Source organism: Cryptomeria japonica, chromosome 3 (assembly GCF_030272615.1).
Source record: "Cryptomeria japonica chromosome 3, Sugi_1.0, whole genome shotgun sequence".
NCBI classification, from domain to species: domain Eukaryota; kingdom Viridiplantae; phylum Streptophyta; class Pinopsida; order Cupressales; family Cupressaceae; genus Cryptomeria; species Cryptomeria japonica.
Genome location: NC_081407.1, coordinates 894463982 through 894483539, shown reverse-complemented (window position 1 = coordinate 894483539; position 19558 = coordinate 894463982). Strand labels below are relative to the sequence as shown.

At 36.2% G+C, this 19558-nt stretch overlaps 1 protein-coding gene across 2 annotated transcripts in view; it reads left to right on the top strand.

Annotated features, from left to right (window-relative positions):
• Positions 1 to 417: 417 nt before the first annotated feature.
• LOC131059725 (actin-related protein 3) overlaps positions 418 to 19558 on the top strand; it is a 114232-nt gene continuing 95091 nt past the window's right edge. The window contains exons 1-4 of one of the 2 annotated variants that reach the window (XM_057992751.2): positions 418 to 806; positions 12779 to 12829; positions 13158 to 13392; positions 13503 to 13727. In XM_057992751.2, the coding sequence (XP_057848734.2) occupies positions 13168 to 13392; positions 13503 to 13727 (450 nt within the window). In that variant the 5' untranslated portion in view covers positions 418 to 806; positions 12779 to 12829; positions 13158 to 13167. The remainder of the gene's footprint in view (positions 807 to 12778; positions 12830 to 13157; positions 13393 to 13502; positions 13728 to 19558) is intronic. The other variant, XM_057992750.2, reaches the window with a different exon arrangement.

Below are 19558 nucleotides of genomic sequence, written 5' to 3'. Positions count from 1 at the left end.
GAGTTGACGGTTACTGGAACATCTTTAGTTAGGTATTAGGCGACACTTTGAAATGTGTACTTTTTGACCTTTGTGTGCATAATTGATTCCATAGTGTGCATCGTTACTACCCAAAAGCCAGATCAATAGCTATAAGCAGTTAAGTCGCATACGAAGACAACTAAAAAATTAAATTTAAAATCTGATGTACCGTTTAAGATCTGTGGGTGCACAAAGTTAGCTATGACGGCTACTGGTGCTTTTCCCCTATATTATAAACTGTGAATGTTTGTAGCATCGTAGAAAATACAAAAAAGACAAATGGACCTCAGGGACCTCGTGAGGAAAGAGGCTTGTCCTCATAACCAAGGCTTTATTCATTCCAAAACAAAAGGAAAATAGAAACAAATAAATGCAAGCGGAAACATCATTAGAATTGGAGTACAAGCGAAGGTAGAAAACAGCAAATAGAACAAATACTCTTCACCAACCCACTCTTCCCAATGCTTCCTAATTAGGCGATCTGGTACAATACGGCCAAATAAAATGGAAAACAACATTTTATTAAAAAAAAATTGGAAAATAAAAAATTCAAAAGAGTGAACTCCCCAAATGAAATTTCCATGAAATGAAAGGTTAATGCCAAATAAATTCAGGAGTCCTTGCTGATAGTCGCTGTGATTGTATGAAGACGCAGGCTAATTAGAACGAAAATTGAAGTGAAGAAAAGAGCAGATCTGACCAGGATCTGGATCAGCTTCCGAGCTCCAATCTGACTTCATGGACGCGACGTCGCGCCCTGCAGTTGTTATCGACAATGGCACCGGGTATTGCACCAGTTTTTTTTTTAATATCTGTTTTGACAGCACATTTTTTTTTTCCTCCGAGTTTCTCTACTCTGTATATTTCTTTATCCAAACAACTGCCTTAGCTTTGTTGGTGGTGTGTGGAAATGACCTTATTTGCCCTCCCTTTAAGAAGACGGACCTAATCCATGTCGTGATTTTGAATTTTGGGCGTGTGAAATTAAGAGCTGGAAACGGGACCAGGGTCACTTCTTGTGAATGTTAGTAAGATTGTGAATTGAAAATGAATGGAGTGAGAACAAATACTACGTAAGACGAAGAGTTGATCGGAATTTATTCGTTCATCCAACATGTCTCTTGAATTATAGAGGCTAATATATTTAATCTTTAAGTCAGTAAATACTTTATGGTCCAGGGAATGAGCCACATCCTAACTCTATCAATTAGCCTATAAAAAATCCCAGTCACATAGAGGCTGGTAGGTCAGTGGCAGAGTGCCCCAGCATGTAGGTAGGGGGTCCTGGGTTTAAGTCTTAACTGTCCATGCAAACGAGGGAGTACCAAATTGTGGCTTAGCGAGGCGTCAAAAGATATTAGACCACTGAACGGAAAAGGAGCTGGTAACAACAAAGGGCTAGTATCAGTAGAGCGTTTCAACATTTACATGAGAGGTCCTCGATTTGAGTCCTAGCTACCTGAGCTAGGGTATGAGGCCCTTTATGGCCAGGCTTTTTGGTAGGCTTTTTAACATGGTTTAGATGTGAGTCATTTTCTCCAGCAGTTCTAAGGTTGAAGGTGAGGATATCTTGGTTTTGCATCTTATTAGAGGTAGAGCTCTGCAATGCTAACTTATATGGCATAGAAGGAGAGTAAGTTGGGCTTTGAATTTTACTAGAAACCGAGCTATGCAATGCAGCTTTCGAGTATTTAGGATATAGAGAGAATGAAAAAAAGGTTAAGTAAAGCAACATCTGCATGATCCACATGGCATTGAATGTGTAAACGAGATTACCCCGTGCTTCTTTTGTGTCCACCATGTGTTGGCAACAGGGCTTCGAAATGTTCTACTGTCATATTGGGTGTACACACCCTATCATGCTCCATGTTTGAACCCGTGCCTCCTAAACGCCTTCTCGGGCATTAGGCAAGTGATCTAACTCGGTCAAAGGCATTTGAAAGAACATTCAGTTACTTCAGGAAAGTGTTAGTGTAAAAGAACCCCAGGTTTAGAAAAGGCTAATGAATTATGTTACAAAGTTTCCTCTAGATGAAATTTATTAGTAATGCTAATTTTGAAATACCAGTAAGGATGGCACATAAAATTTCTTATCCGGATGCAGTGATGTGCATTACCAAAAGGAAGTCAACAGAAGAGGGAAGATACAGGGCAGAGGTTTAAAAAATTAAATACTATTGTTGTTATACACAAGCAAGGCTTGAGGAGACTTATAAAATGCTTCAAAACTTTTTGTCCTGGGAACATTTTCTCGTAGGCTGCAAGGTCATTTCTGCAATTTTAAAATGTTTCCACATCCCAAATTTTTTCAGACACTCTTGCACAGATGATAGAAACTTTTAGAAGTGTTTCTATTAGGTTCCAATGGTTCTCCAGGAGTTTGTAATATAGATACTATTGAGAAGTTTCCTGAAGCTTCCTGTATCCTTTACAGGCGTTTCAAAAAGTTTCAGATACTATTAAGAGTTTCCAGAAATCTTAGAATAGCCTCAAACTAATATAATGTGAATGCAAAGTGGTAGGACGATGATTAATAAATAATGTAACCATACAAAATTGCCCTAAGCATGACAGCTATGCTTCTTAATTCCTCTTAATTCCCTTCTCGTCTGGGTAATATGTTTATAGGGGAGCAGGTTAGGAAGAAGGTTTGTCTGCATGGCCGTACACCATACTTGTGCCAAGGAAGAGGGTTTTGCATTAGTACTTAGATTGCCTTTGAATATTTTCCTATCGTTGATGCATCTTGCATTTGAGATCCTTTATATCAGTATCAGTTTCATTCTTTACTTGATTAGCATCAGCCTTAAATCCAGTGAGCTTGCTCAAGAGTCATGAGGAACCACTAGAGTGCTGACTTTCTGTGTGCATCGACTATGTATGCCTGCAAGGCTTTGATCGAACTAAATCATCCTGGAAGAACAGGGAGAAGTTATTGGGGATATCTGATATGTAGAAGAATGCACATGATGATAATTAATTTAACGAATATAGAAGGGAGGTGAAATGGGATAGTCTGCATGAAGAAATGGAAGCAACAAGATGACAATAGATAGTAGCTTAATACGTGAGGGAACCAGCAATGGAAGGTTATAGTGTGATTTTTTTTTTGGATTTATACTATGATTAAGTCACATACAGAGATTGACACAGACATAGTGATGTAATGTTCCCAATTAGTTTTTTTTGTAATATTCTGATTTTTGTGCATTTTTTGGGATTTTAATGTGAAAAATTGACCAGACAACGAATTGTATATTAATTGCAAGGTTGATCATGCAATAGGTTATTGCGATTTCTATTACAGAAAGTAATAGCATAGAGAATGATTACCAAGATATTTGATATTAACAAAGGAGCGAAAGTCTCTTTAATTAGAGTTACAAATGATTAATTTGATAAGTATAAGATTGACAACTAAGAAAAGCAGATGACAACTAAAAGAATAAAGAGTAAAAATGTTTATAGTTTGGTCCTCAGTTGGAATGTACTGCAACATCACTGATTTGTCTTCTACAAATTGGTGTATGAAATGACAATAAAGCTCAACAGGTTTTGTACACTTGTGGAAGATTGGATTCTTGGCAAGTTTTAGCACCTCTTGATTGTCACAATATAAGGGTGAAGACCTTGCTTGAGACATTTGCATGTCTGAAAGCATCCTCCAAAGTCATACTGCCTCACATGCTGCTTTGACTGTTCCTCGATACTCTGCTTCTGTTGAGGAAAGAGCTATTACATGCTGCTTCTTACTAGTCTATGTGACTGCACCTCTACCAAGATTGAAAACATACCCAAAAGTTGACTTCCTGTCATCAACAAAACCTTCCTAATCTGAATTCGTGAATCCAACCAGCCTAGGATGTTTGCTTCTGCTATACAAAATGCCAAAGTTGAGTGTCCCTTTCACATATCTTAACACCCTCTTCGTTGCAACCCAATTTTCTTGCCTTAGGTGCTGTTGTGAATTTGGAAATGTGGCTCACAACATTTCTCAAGTTAGGTCTAGTGGCTATAAGATAGATAAGGCTGCCCTCTAGTTGGCTGAATGTTGACTCACCGATCACCTTTGAGTTTGTTTTGGTCGAAAGCTTTAACCCTCTATAGGTGTAGATGAGATTTTGCAATCTGTCATTTTGAACTTGTCTAGCAAACTCTTGGCATATTTAGACTGAGAAATGAAAATATCACCACTTGTTTGCCAAACCTCTACACCTAGGCAATAATGTAGGAGGCCGAAGTCTGTCATGTCAAAAGCCTTGCTCAAATTCCATTTGATTTGGTCAATCAAACGTGCCTCACTACTTGTTATGATGATATCATGCACATAAATGACTAGAAGAATGATATCATTGCCTAGACTTTTGACATACAAGTCAGGATCTGAAGGACTTCTTTGAAACTCATGTTCATTTAAATATCTATCAATCTTTATGTACCATGCCTTTGGAGCTTGCTTCAGGTCATAAAGAGCCTTCGTCTGTTTGCACACTTGATACTCTTTTCTTGCAATTTGAAATTCCTGAGGTTGAGTCATGTACACTTCTTCCTCCAAGTCTCCATTGAGGAAGGCACTCTTCACATCCATTTGATGGAATTTCTAGCCAAACTATGTAGCCATGGCCAAAACTGATTAGATGGTGGTCATCTTCGCTGCAAGAGCAAAGTTGTCCTCATAATCAATACCTTCTCATTGTGAAAATCCTTCAGCAACCAATTGTGCTTTGTACTTGTCAAGTGGACCATTATATTTGTACCGCTTTGTACACTCATTTGTAACCAATAGGTTTCTTTCCTGGTGGATAATCTTAATGTACCCAAGTCTTATTCTTCATAAGACTTTGATGTTCGACTCCCATGGCATTTTCCCATTTTGGTTTACCTTTTGCCTCTGCAAAATCTTGTGGCTCATAAACACTTTGAATATTAGCGATAAAAGTAAAGTTAACTATGTCTTGCTTGCTCTTGCCGCTGGATGATCTGCCTTCAATCATTTCATCTTTCCAAACATCACTAACAAGTTTTTCCCACCACGTAGGTCTCCTTGTAGAAATCCCTACTTCCAAATCAGTGTGGTCATCATGACTTGGGCTGCTTGGTACTATTTCATCTGGATGCTGATCTAGGTTCTTCTGAAGAAAATCTTCTGCCAGAGGTCTGGTAAATACCTGAGTTATTCCACTTCTTTAGAATCATTAGAGTCCCCCCTTCAAGTGTAGCTAATGGAAGCTCAACACCTAAATCTTTAGCCTTTAAAGGTTGATTTTTAGTACTCATGATGTTAGAAGAGAGTTAAAAAGGCTCAATAACCTCATCAATCACCACATCCTTGTTGAATGTGAAATAGTCAATTTCCACATCAATCGACGTGTAGGATTTATGATTGTCATTGTATCCTATGAGCATTAACTTTTGAGTCGAGTTTGGTTCTCTTGGCATCTAGAATCTAGATTTATGCAGTAGAACCGAAAACCTTAAGATGGATTACTCTTGTTTTCCTCCCAAACCATGCTTCCTCCAGGGTCTTCTCCTTCATTACATGTGTCAGAGACCTGTTGAGAAGGTACACTGCAGTGTAAATTGCCTCTGCCTAAAACGTCTTGGGGACACTCCGATTTTCCACATGCATTGGGCCATCTCTGTAATTGTATAGTTCCTTCTCTCAACTATGCCATTTTGATGAGGGGTATAGGGTGTTGTGAATTTGGCTTTCAATATCATATTTAGCATAAAATTTTGTGAATTTGTTTGAACAAAATTTACCCCCCATTATTAGACCTAAGAGTGATTATGAACAACCACACTTTTTTTCTACTAATGATTTGAACTTTCAAAATTCTTTAAACACGTCTGATTTTTCTTATAGGAAAAATACCGACACTTTCCTATTGAATTCATCTACAAACAAGAGAAAATACTTGGTACTAGTGATTGATGCTGCATTCATTGGTCCACATACATCTGCATGAATTAATTGAAGAACCCTTTGTTCTCTCCAAGGTTGTCCTTTTCAAAACGGAGATCTATGTTGCTTCCCTATCTGGCAAGCTCTACAAACACCCTATATTTGCTGCTGGATTTCATGAAAACCTTCAACTATATTCTCTCGAGTCAACTGAGAGAGATAAGAAAGGTTGAGATGCCCATAATGTTGATGCCAAAGAGTATTGATTTCAGATGAACTCTTTGCAACTGATGCATGCTCCTAAACCACTCTAGTGTTAACAAGATCCTTCTATGCCAAGTGCGATGGTTTTCTTGGACTCCTTGCATTAATATGGCATTGGTGTGTGCTATAAATGATGTCCAACTTGGGATGGTGGTGCATAATCTGACTAACTAAGAGTAGATTGAACTCCATAAATGGAACAAAGTATGCATTGAAGAAATAAGAGATTTCCCTCCAAAGGTTATCTAAACCATAGATGAAAAACTCTGCGGGTTTTTCAAAAACTTGTGAGTACTCGCGGGTCAAAACCCTAGTCGAGTCACTCTCCATTAAACTTGGCTCCGAGTTTCTATAAAAACACACAGCGTTTTTGAGGAAATACTCGCGAAATCTCGTGGGTTAAACCCTATTTCTTGAGAAAAACTCGTCACGAATTACAAATTTGATTGGCAACTTCTATTTTTTGGCCATGAGACAGGATGCACCAAGGTTTTCATCTGGTTTTTGAGCGTGAATAAAAATGTAATATGATTATATGACTGAATAACTAGTTAAAATGTAATATGATTATATGACTATAGTTTCAATTGTTCGATAAAGTTACCGAGTTATTGCCGAGTTTTTTCCCGAGTTTGGCCATAAAAGCGTAGAAAGATGACTCCTACTCATAATGCTCTACAACGTAAGCCTTTGGTGGAGACTCTCCCTGGTTGGTTTTCTGATCACCTAACCTCTTTCTACAATGCTTCTTAATGTGACCAAGTTTACCACAATAATGACATGTGATACTCTTCAAATTCTTTGAAGCATCCTCATTTTGTCATTGACCTTTCTTTTGAGGTCACTTGCCTTTGCCTTTGTCCTTGGCTGCAAAGCCGTGTTTCATACTTAGTGAATCAGTGTTGCTACCAAACTGCTTCTTCCATCTATCTTGTTGCAAGATTTTGTTGCACAAATCAGTTGAACTATAGGTCAACACTGGTAGACATGATGTTGAGTGTTTCTATGAAGTGCTCATAGGACCATGGTTAGCTTTTAAGCGTTATAACCACCATGTCTTCTTCCATCATGCAACTAATAGCAGCTAATTGATCGCGAATGTCTTTGATCTTCATCAATGATCTTGCAAAGACATCTTCTCGTCCATCATGATTGAGAACATATTTTTAAGGAAGAAGGCCCTGCCTTTAACTGGTGTCTCATGCAGATCTTGTAGGTGTTTCCAGATCTGCGTAGAAGATTTTACTGAAGGAATCTTTGGAAGCATTTCATCTCTGATTGATAATTTTATGAGCATAATGGCTTAATGATTACGCTCATTAAAGTTGACTCGATCTTTAACCACAACTTTTCTTGATGCATAATCACTTTTAAGTTTTGGGTATTCTAATGATAGCAAAAATTGTGGTGTCTCAGCTTTGCTAGTAGCTTAAGAAGAATTTTTAGCTTCAGTAATAAATGAGAGAATAACTTTTATCATTCCAAAGGTCTCACTTGATTTTATTTCACCATGAGTACACCCAAAAAATATGCACTGGAATTGCGTTGAATATTCTGCCATACAAAAAGGATAGCCTGAGGTCATTTACAATAAGTGAATGTACGCACTGACTTCATCTCTTCAGGTATTTCATCTTTCATAGTGGGTTTAATTAGATTGGCTATAACTTTCATATGCCCTTTCTTTATAAAAGGATACCTTCAGTTGTTAGTGGCATTGTCATTATGCATAGATTTTGCGCTCTTTTAACATTCTAGTGACCAAACTTGGAGCATTTATGTATTTTTTCAATTACAACTTAATATGTATTTAATGTAGTTCCATATATGGAGATGTATGTATTTTTTTAATTAACAGAGATGAAATGACTCTGAGCAAAGTTCCACCAGTGCCACTTGTAGGGTGGGTGTCCCTATGATGGTCCCCTTTGCAAGGGATATATGGGGATGTCCCGTGGTCCAACCCTTTTAAAAAGGTGAAACTGAAAACCTTTTATAAATTAAAAAATAAAAACAAAAAATGCCATTGTTAAATTGCAGATAAGAGTCTGTAAATTTTCATGAATGTTATGTTCAACTTCCCACTACAAAATGGCCAAGTTTTATTCTGCTTATTCCTTTTTTCAAAAGCAATTCTTGGGATAGAAGTAGTTGGACTTATCTTCTCTGCCCACCCCGGATTAACTGCCTCATTATATTCTGCATTCGAATAAACACAAATGATGAGATTCAGGCTGCAAGGACCAAGACTTCCTGTGCTAGCCATCATCTTCAGCTCATGCTGTGAATACACAACTGGCTATTTTAGTTTTAAATTTCAATTTTAAGAAAATAAAAACACTTCTAATTTGTGTCTTTAACAGTTAACTTAAGATGAATGCTAGTGAGTTGGAGAAGGTTAAAGCTAAGGTCTCTGAACTCGAGAGGAAACTGGGGAGTGTTTCCCGGTTTAGCCTGAGGGTTATGCATAGCTCGGCCACCTCCTTGTGTTTGATGCAGAAGAAGATCTTGGGAGCTAATGAAGAAGAGAAGGCAAACTACAAGGAACTGTTCAAGTTCCTTACTGAGGACTGGTCCAACGTTCTTCACCAGGCGGGTTGCAAGTTCAGGGATGGTAGCTAGGGTTTTTTTTATTTTAATTTTTGCTGTTGATACTATTAATGCTGTTTGTGGCTGCAGAAGGCCCTCTATTAAGACTGGTACTTATATTATTACTGCTTCTGTTTATGGCTGTAGGTGGTCTGGTATTAAGACTTTAAGTAGGATTGATAGATCGTTGGACAAGTATTCCATAGATATTAGCTCTTTTATATGCTGTGGATGGGTAGTTTTTGATATTAGCTGGCTGGTAATGTGCTGCTATGGCCCGTTTTGTTAACTTTATGCCCGCTGGGCTGTTGTTTATAGGGACAGCACCCTTGTTTTGCTGCTTTTAATATAAAAAACAGTTAACTTAATAGTTAATTATAATATTTTTTATTAATTTTATTTAATAAACAATTTTTTTATATATTGATAATATTAAATAAAATTTATTTTATATATTGTATATTAGTTATTGCCTATATGTATAATTTATAAAATTATAAATAATACTAAACATGCACCATTGAACATCCCCTTCTTGATTGCATTCTCTAGCCTCTAACGATCTTAAATTGATCTCTGCAATTTTTCCTCATTTTCTTCCATTAAATTTCAAATGAGAGAAGACCCCAGGGCAGTTTATGACTAGGAAAGCAGAGACATTTTAGATTGAGAACAACTCTTGCCTCCCACATCCTTTTTGGTTTGACCTTCCACAGATCTATGGTGGTGGCTTTGGGGTGGCAAGGAGCTTTGGCTAGAAGTGAGGGCCTTGAATATTTTAATGCTCCCATGGTCTCCATGGATCCCAAATTGGCTGCGCCTAAGCAGAATCTTGATGCAATGACTGATAATGTGACTGCTGAGGAGAATATGCCAACTGCAGATTTTGGGGGTTCCATGGAAGATAGGGTAGATTGGCTCTAGAAAGTTGCTTTAATATGCAAATTTTAGAACTTCTGGCCTACCCCAGTAAAATTCTATCGGAGACCTTTGGTGAAGGGTGGTTTTGTCATATGTCCACGTGTGAAAGGCTGATTCTTGGTCATCTACAAATCCAATTTTGATAGGGAAGTTGTGCTGAAGGGGTCCCTGGGTTCTAGGACAGCTTATATGGGATTAAAACCTTGGACTCTTGGGTTTAATCCTATTTTTGAATTTTTTCCGGATTCTCTGGTGTGGGTGAGGCTGTCGAACCTACATCTTCAGTTTTGATCTGTGCAGTGTCTCTCCTCCATTGGAAATATTCTAGGAAAGCTAATTGATGTCCTTTTCTTGAGGAGCTGTTTACATACAGAAGAAAGCTAATCGATGTCCCTATGTTAGAATTCCTGTTGGTCTCAATTTATCCTAGAAATTGCTAGAAGAAATTTGTTTAAGAGCAAAAGGCAAGATTTGGAAACAAAAGATTGATTATGAACGAAAAGCCTTAAGGTGCATATCATGCTTTGCTACAGGCCTTTTAGTTGCAAAGTGCCCCAAGTCTTCGCTCCATGGCAAAGGCAAGCTACATGGTGGGCTGGGTCTGAACATTGTCCCCAGGTGATTGCCTGCAATTAGGATATGCTCTCTGAAATTTATGAGGATAGTTCCGTAGAATCTATTGATCTTCTTAAGTCTCATGTCAAATGTTTCATCTTGCAAATCTACTGACTGCTCTACGACTCCATCTCCTCCAGCAGAGATTGGTGCTTATTCTCCACAAACAGTGTGATGCATTGCCCTTTAGTAGCCTCAGCTCATGAAATCCCTTTCAAAAATTCTGATGAGTGGATTATAGTAGTAAGAAAAAAGAGGAAGTCTTCTCTGGGAAAAAAATGGGCATTGGGGAAAACAGGATGATCCTGCACTCCCATGTTAAAAATCGAATGCATGGCTTAGAAAGAGTACAAGAGCAGGTGTAGAAATCAAACTTGAGAAGCATATATTCCTTTAGGCAAACTGTTAATGGCATGATGGACAAAATAGTTTATATTTTGGATCTGGTGAACCTCAGGTTACTAGAATCCCATGCTTTGATGCTATTTTTTGCAGTGCTGGGAGTGTCTAACCCAGATTAACTAGCCAAAAAGTTTATAATATATAATACATATTTAATATTTGTTTTCCTTAACTTATAATCTTTAACATAATAGCTAATTTAAATTATAATATCTCTTATATATATATATATATACACAAAAAATAAATAAATCTAAAATGCTTATATAATACAAATTATAAAATAATAATAAATATTGAATATATATTTGATTGTAATATATATATATGTGTGTGTGTGTGTGTGATGGAGGATCAATTGTGGTTTCTTATATACTTTTTTTTGTAATTATTTTTTCAAGTACTATATTATATTTTCTCCTTCATCACCAAGTCTTGGTCTGTAGTTCCCTCTCCTCCAAAATCTGTCCTTGAGTGGGAGATGCACACCCCTGCCCCCCTTATTTTTGAGTGGGAGATGCACACCTGGCTCAAATGCTTGCACCAGCTTCTTAACATTGCCTTTGTTGAATCCTTGGCACCATGAAAATTCACTAAGCTCATACCATAGCTCGCCACCCCAGCATGTTGTACTGCCATGTTTGCATTCAGAATGAATGCATTCTCACTGACCTGGGGAATTCTCTAACTACAGAGAAAAGCGGGCTTTTCAGTAAAGCAAATGCACCTTTCTTGCCTACAAACAGTAAAAGCCCAATTTTGTTATCTCTTTGTAATTGGCAAAAGGGTTTGTCCACATGATGGTGATAGATTAGGTTGCCAACATGGACATTAGAAGGATCCGATGTGTCCTTTACACAACTAATGTCTTTTACTAAATTATTTACAGCTGTTAGTGTTCCCATCAACTGAGCAAGGCCTAATCACCAATCAATTGTGTCTTTGTTGTACTTAATTCCATACAGGGCTTAGTAACATAATTGTAAATCAAGCTAATAATTTTTGGGCATTTCAAATTATATGGACAGCTTATCTTAGGTTTGGTTTATGCACTCAACCTTTGAGACTTGTTAAATGAACTTTTGAAGGTGCAACTTTCACAACAGAAGGATGCATAACCATTTAGAGGAATATGAATTTGACTGTAGTTTGCGGAATGGTACATTTGTACATTTGTTTGATTGTGACTGATTGCAGATTGGTGTGAGAGCGATAACAATCTTGAGAATGCATAATTTTCCAGTTTGTTAAATGAAGGCAACTGTAATACAAAATTCACGGAAGTCATTGGTAAGGGCCTTTGTCAGCTGCATCAATATCATGCATTTTCTATGGTGAAAATGAAAAACAGTTTTGAACTTTAAGCATGCAATTCTGATTGCTTTCAGTATTTGACATAGATATTTTTATCTCATATAAAAAAAATCCCCTTTCCTTCTATCCATAGCTGGCAAAATTTCAGGCTAATTGAATTTCAATTTAAAGGAGAGATATTTCAGGTGAACAAGGAATTCGATCTTGAATCAATTAACTGGGATTTGTATGACTGATATGCGAATACATTGGAGCAGCCTCAGACTTAGTGGTCAATATGTTGGATATGTAAAGTATCCTGTGTGTGGAGAACAATGAATGATGCTGGTTTGCAGAAAATTTGAGTAGTTAGACTAGGTGGTAGCATGTTTGATGATACCTGATTCTTTGATTCCATTGTTAAATATTATCCAACAGGCATGTAACAATTTGGAAGGTCCTACAATTACAATCAACCTTTGCTTAACAACTTGACGAGCCTGAGGGATTTCGGTCTTACAAGGATTCTTAGCACTGTAATCAATATGTGCATGTGTTTAAATGATCTTAAAGGACAAGCATTTCTTGGCCAGTCAAGTCTGCAATGAAAGCTTTTTTTGTAATTCATTTTCTTGCTTGCTAAAGGATACATTAAAGAATCAACCTCACTTCTCATGCCTAAATACAAATGCTTAAGTGATATGAAGCACAATATTTTGAAGGCATGTGATGCATGACAGGAATTAGGGTTTCGATATATGGTTGCAGGTATTTCTATCAAAAAATGATCTGAGCAGTTTTCCCATAGAATCCATTTTAGTAAGTTTTCCTGCTTATATTTCATTTTTTGTTGTAAAAGAATAGGTTTTGGTAACGTTGGTATTTGTTCATGAACTTGGACTTCATTAATACCTGCAGATTATACAATTTGATGTTTTTGATCTTAAATTCTTAATCATAAATGCTACAGAATTCAGGGAATAGTGGAGCAATGCTAGCATTGCAATGTCTGATGGTCATGTGATATTAGAGACCAAACTAGACAAATAATTGACAATGTTATTACTTTGATAAAAATGAGAATTTTCACTCATGGTCAAGATAAGATGAGAATTTTTTAATCACCATGATTATCATTTTGTTTCAGTTACACAAAGATGGGTTTTGCTGGCAATGTGGAACCATGCTTCATCATCCCTACGGTTGTGGCAGTGAATGAATCGTTTTTAAGTCAATCTAGAGGCTCTGGAAAGGGAAGCTGGTTAGCACAACACAATGCAGGTGTCATGGCAGATCTTGATTTCTTTATTGGTGATGAAGCATTGTCCCGATCTCATTCTAGTAATACATACAATCTCAGTTATCCTATACGCCATGGTCAGGTATAATCTATTTGGAATGCTTTATGTTTCTTTATTTTTGGGTTAGTGTATCAGTTTATGATGATTGCACTTATCCTCTAATTTAGTTGGCTTGATCCTTACCAATATAGGTAGAAAACTGGGATTCTATGGAGAGATTCTGGCAGCAATGTATATTCAATTATTTGCGATGTGATCCTGAGGACCACTATTTCCTCTTGACTGAGAGTCCTCTGACTGCTCCAGAAAATCGTGAATATACAGGAGAAATAATGTTTGAAACATTTAATGTTCCAGGTCTTTATATAGCTGTGCAGGCTGTACTTGCTCTGGCTGCTGGGTATACAACTTCTAAGGTAAACATTTCCATTCAATTTTTGTTTCTTTTGCTTAGTGAAAACAGAAAATCATATTTGATGAATATAAAGCTTCCATATATCAGAAACCACCCATTTCCCACTGGATCTGATGTCAACAAAATTAAAGCCATTGATTATGATACTTAGATAGTGGCTCCAGAAGGCAGAGGAGAAAACGACTACCAAAATCATACATGGTCCAGGGAGGATCTGATGCCCTATCAAAATTAGAGAATTGTACAGATGTAACACATATCATATGTGAAGAAAGAAGATAAAATGTCAAGAAGGATCAATTACAAGTGTTTATTTTTCTTGCTGGCTTGCCTTATGGTTACTGTTAACATTTTCATGTGGAAATGTATGCTTGGAGGCTGCCATGGTATGAATTTTTTTTATATTAAATATATTTAAAATCAGGGTTCATTACTGATAGTTTTGTAAGTGTATCATGAGGGTTCATTGGGACTATTTTTATGTGCCCATTTGGGAAAAACTTTGTCGGTCCATTATAAATTATCCCACATGCTAGAAACAAAAAAGCTAAAATGAGAAAAATAATGTAAATAGACTCTTAGATAGTGGAGTAAAGTGTGTTTTGATGAAAGGAGTTCTTGTGCACAAGTCTGAAGGCAGCACCCATGATGTCTTATGTTTTGTCCATTTTTTCAGTTTTCCGAGGGGAAAGAAAGAAGAAGTTGAATTCTTGTTTCTTCCAGAAATTTCCAGTTTTTGTTATTTGAGCTCAGGTGTGCTATTCTGCTGAGGTTGCTTGGGTATTGTACCCTGCTTTATCTTGTTTTGTACTCATTCCACTTGGGTGACTGCAGCTGGAGTGGAACTGTGGTGGATGGCTTTAGACTTGGTGTTCTTGCTTATAATCTAAGGCCCCATTGTCTTAAGAGAATGAATTGTTGTCATTTGATTTACCACATGTCTTCCCATCAACCATTATGCATACTAGAAAGAGGAACTTGTAATGAACATGGAATCCTGAAAACAAAAAAGTAAAGTTATTCAGCTTGATTTGTATTCAATATTGCGAGCTAACCATTCTAGAGGAGTCTCATCCCAACCTCAATTTGGAGCCTGAGCCTTGACAACAGGTTTGCAGTGTTCTACATAGTAAAATTGCTCTTGAATCTCCTTACTTATTCTAAACATTGTTCTTGAATTTTTTCACATCTAAATATTGTTCTCAAATCTTTTGGAATTCAGTGAATAAAGAAAATTTGTTGGCAAATTTTATATCCTTAATGTTCTTTCTGGAACTTTTTAATTTTTTTTATATTGTTTATAAATAGGGCTAGAGTCAAATTATATCCCTTTTTAATTGAAAGAGAACCATAGTCATTGTTATAAATCTCAGACCAAAGCCCAAAGTAGTAGCATTCATGATTATTTCAATGAAACCGCTTTCTATCCCGGAATGGGCATTTGCAAATTAATGAAAGTCATTAATACTGTATAGAAGCTTTGGTTCAAGCTCTTCCTGCCAAATCTAAAATAGTATTTATAGAAACATATTTTTTGCAAAACCATACTGTCACATCAATATGGGAAATTTTCTTTTAATTTTTTGCAGAATCCTTAACCTATATTTGGTGAAAGCCCACATTATCATCAATTCTAAGTCCAAAGTCTGTGGATAAACCTGGTATGGATTCCATTCAATCCTTGAGACTTGTCTTTTCATGCTGTATGATTGCTTCTTTAATCTTATCTCTTGAAATTTCTACTGCATCACTGATCTCCTGATTCATCAAACAAGCTTTTAAGAACAACATCAACGTGTCATAGTTTATCCTTACTGTTAAAGTGTTACTGTTCTGTCGAGAGATAAAGGAGTCCTTTGAAGAGCAAGTAAATGCTTGCTTTGTCTCTATTAAATTTTCTGTTTTCTGTTCTCATTTTTAATAGCCTGGATAAGTTCTATTTCATTTTCAGCTCTTGAAAATACAATGATAACAAGAAAAATACTAAATACCTGTGGTTGGGGTGATGGATGGGGGACGTGGTCCCTGTTTCTGGAATATCACAAAAAAAAAGAGAAATTCTGCTAAAAATGACAGTTTCCCGCTGATGGTGTTTCCAGCCTACATGAAATCCTTATACAATCTGTGAATATTTGTAGCAGGCTGAAATGCTTGCTAGCTGTTTCTGGTTGGCCCAAATGTTTCCAGGGAATTGCCAGACGATTTAAATGTTTCTAGTTAGTGAGAAACATTTTTGGAAACTAGAAACATTTTCCCATCATCTGGAAATACTTTCATAAAAAACAAAAAACAGATAGCATTGATACTTAAGCCCTACAAATGTTATAAAATCTTTAGTTGGAGTTTCATTTTTCACGTACTTCTACTTGCAGGGAGTGAGGATTTATTAAGGAGTCTATCTTTGCAGCAGAGAAACCTTACCAGCAGAGGACTGATGTTTGCAGCAGTAAAGGTGTAGTGCTTGTTTGATATTTCTAGCAGTGAGAAAACCTGAAGATCTGATAAAGTTGTCTCCTTCAAAGGTTGACAGCAAGATCTGTAGTTCAATGATGAGATTGCCATTGACACTCCATTCTCGAAATATGTTGTGGGGATGAGTGAGAAGGAAAAAGGAGCAACAAGGTCTTGCATATCAGGGTGCAACAATTGCAAGGTAAACAATTGAGAGATCCAAAATGGATGATCCATTAACTCCATGGGTATTCCATTAAGTGAATAATCAATATGTTATTCATATGAATGTTGATCTCTAGTTTTATCATTTATGCATTAATTGAACATGGAAGGCAAACACAATAGAGAAAAAGAATATTCACACTATCCACAAACACTTGTGTCTTAGCCTAAGTCACAGGGTTTGAATTCGAGTTCGAGTTGGGCAACGATAAAATTCGGATGAAGTTTGACAAGGGTAAAAAATTCGAAAAAATTTCGGCATTAAATTCGCCTTACGTAAATTTAATTTTTGTAAATATAAATAATATATTCACAAAATGATAAAAATAGTTAAAAATTGATAAATAGATTTAGATTTGTTCATACAAAAACATATAAAATTACTGTAAAATAAAAAATTAATTTAATATCACATACGTAATATATATTATATATTTAATAGACAAATTCACCATAAAAAATAAATTCATAATTTATAAATGAAATAATATTAATTTTAAATATATATAATTTATATTTGTTAATTACAAATATTAAAATTTACATATAATATTTTGAACATATATAATATTATATTAATAAATTAGAAATATTTAACTATAAATATAATTATATTAAATTTTGAAATATTAAAATTCAATTTTAATAAATTCATAATCTAATAATAATAAAACTATTGCTTAACTTATAGTTGGAAGCTACATGGAAAGTAAAACTTTCAAATCACTCGATCAATCCGGATTGTTGTAGAATCCTTTGCTGCTACATCCCGAATCGTTGAAGGATCCCCAGGCAAGTCTGCTGCATAATATTGAAATGCTATTCGATGTGAAATTGAAGACATAATAATTGCAAACTTAGGCGGAACCCTAAAATGGCAAAATATTATTGCAAACTCAGGTGGAACCCTAAAACGGGGAAAAAACAACTGCAGGAAACATTTTCTAGGAATATATTTTATTAAAAATGCTATGCCATTTAATCCATACGAATTCAAAGCGAATTTCAACGATTTTTAAGCAGTTTTTTGAAGTTCGCCGAATTTCGAATTTCATGGGCGAAATTTGGCGAATCTTGTGACTTAGGTCTTAGCTGTTAAGAAGATAGTCTGAAGCAAGATAAATGACACAACACAAGGAAAAGATGATGCAAAAGATTTACTTTGAAGAAACCTAATGTAAAAAAACTCTTGTAAAGAATCCACTATCAACACTAGTCGGATAAGTTTACTCCCTTTCAATGACATGCAAGAATATCTCTCACCAGCACTTTTACTCGCACCCAAATTAGTGAACTCTGATGTGGCTATATATGATCACACGATCCTCATGAAACATGGAAATATACTTTAACTCAAATTTTGATAATCTTAAGCCTAGCATGATTCAAATGCATTTCTTTCAATTTTTTTTTATCTCTCAAATCCTTTGTTGCCTCTAAGTGGGCAGAATTACTTTTATGCTAAGGAGTGGGTACATGGATTGATCAAGAGAAAATGGAAGGTCTTCTATGTGAAGAGACGGAAGGAGAAACACTTCAACTCTCTAGACTAGTCTTCAATTCTGCCATTTTATCTTATATGGGACAGATTTGACTGTGACTGGAACCACTAGTGGCATACTGCTTCCGTTATGATGATTTCGTCAGGATTGGAAATTGTAGGATTAGTTTGTTTGTGGATGAAACAATCATCTTAAGACTTCTTCCACTTGTTCACTTCTTTTCGATTGTCTCTGCCTTAGGAATCTCTCATAGCATAATTGATAATTTTTAGATCAATCATCATGCATCTATCTCTGCCTCTTGCCTTACAAATCCTATAAAATTATCTGATAGTTTTAGATCATACATTTCCATCTAGAAAGATATTGGTCCCACAAAAGCTTACTAAACCATCAAATCCCAAATATAAGGATTTGAAACTCATTTTTGTGAAAATGGGCCAATTTTCTGTCTTTGGAGTTTTCAAATTCTGTCAGTTGCAATCATGATTTTAAGTATACATCAATGCAATGCGTTGTAGTCTAAAATACATCCCAAACAAAATACAAGTTTGTTCCGTACACAAGTGCCATTAGGAATACCAACAAGATCTGCTCACTGGAACTCTGCAAGCCCCTCAAGATTCTCATGATGCTGGAAATCAGAATAACCGTGCCATATTGTAGTGCCCAAAATGCATTTACACTAGATGTTAGTCCAAAACAACTGAAATACACATGCAAAAAATGAGAATTAACCAATATAAGCTCTCTGGCACATTCTGATCTCTATGATGTGCTAAAACAGACTTCTGAGCTGATAAACTGCAACTGCAAACTGTTATCATCAGTGTTCCATGAGCGTTGGGGACAGGTTTTCGGGACGTGGGGACAAAGGGACTAAGTTTGGGGATGGCGGGGGGATGACGGCGGGGGAGTGGCGGGCTGATATAGTTATACATATACTTATAGTACTTGAAAAACTAGTTTTTAAAAGATGTATAATAGTATAAGGATTACATTTCAAATCAAACTATAGGAAATTAGTAAAATTATAACATAGCAAAATATGAAATACAGAATACTAAATCTAAATATGAAGATTTCTTGAATGCTAATTGCTAAATAAAATTTGACAAATGAAATTGACAAATTGGAGATTTCTATTATATCGAAAATATGAATATTTGATGTCATATGAGATATCACAAAGTCTATAAAGATGATTACATGATTCATCATTACAATGAGTATCAAATGCAGATACTAATAGCAATAGTATTACAAAAGACAAAATGCCAAAATGTCAAAACTCAAAATGTAGTGAAGGGAGGCCTCTAATCATCTACAAACTCGTCATCATTGGAACTGTTGGACTCCACAAGATCAAGATCCCTCAAGCTCACACCAACTAGCCCTACATCTAAAGTGATAGGATCATCCTCATCAATCTGTGAAGGCTCCTTCAGCTCTACATCCCATCGTGCCCCTGGACTCTCCTTGTACACGAGTGTCTTGTGGTCCATGAGACGCAAAGCACTGTGTACAGCCACAAGCTTCTTTGCTCTCTTAGAGGTAAGTCTGTTCCTAATAAGAGAGCGGATGAAGCTATATGTATACCAGTTCCTCTCAGCAGTTGAAGAACTGGAAACCTGGGATAGCAGAGGAATAGCTA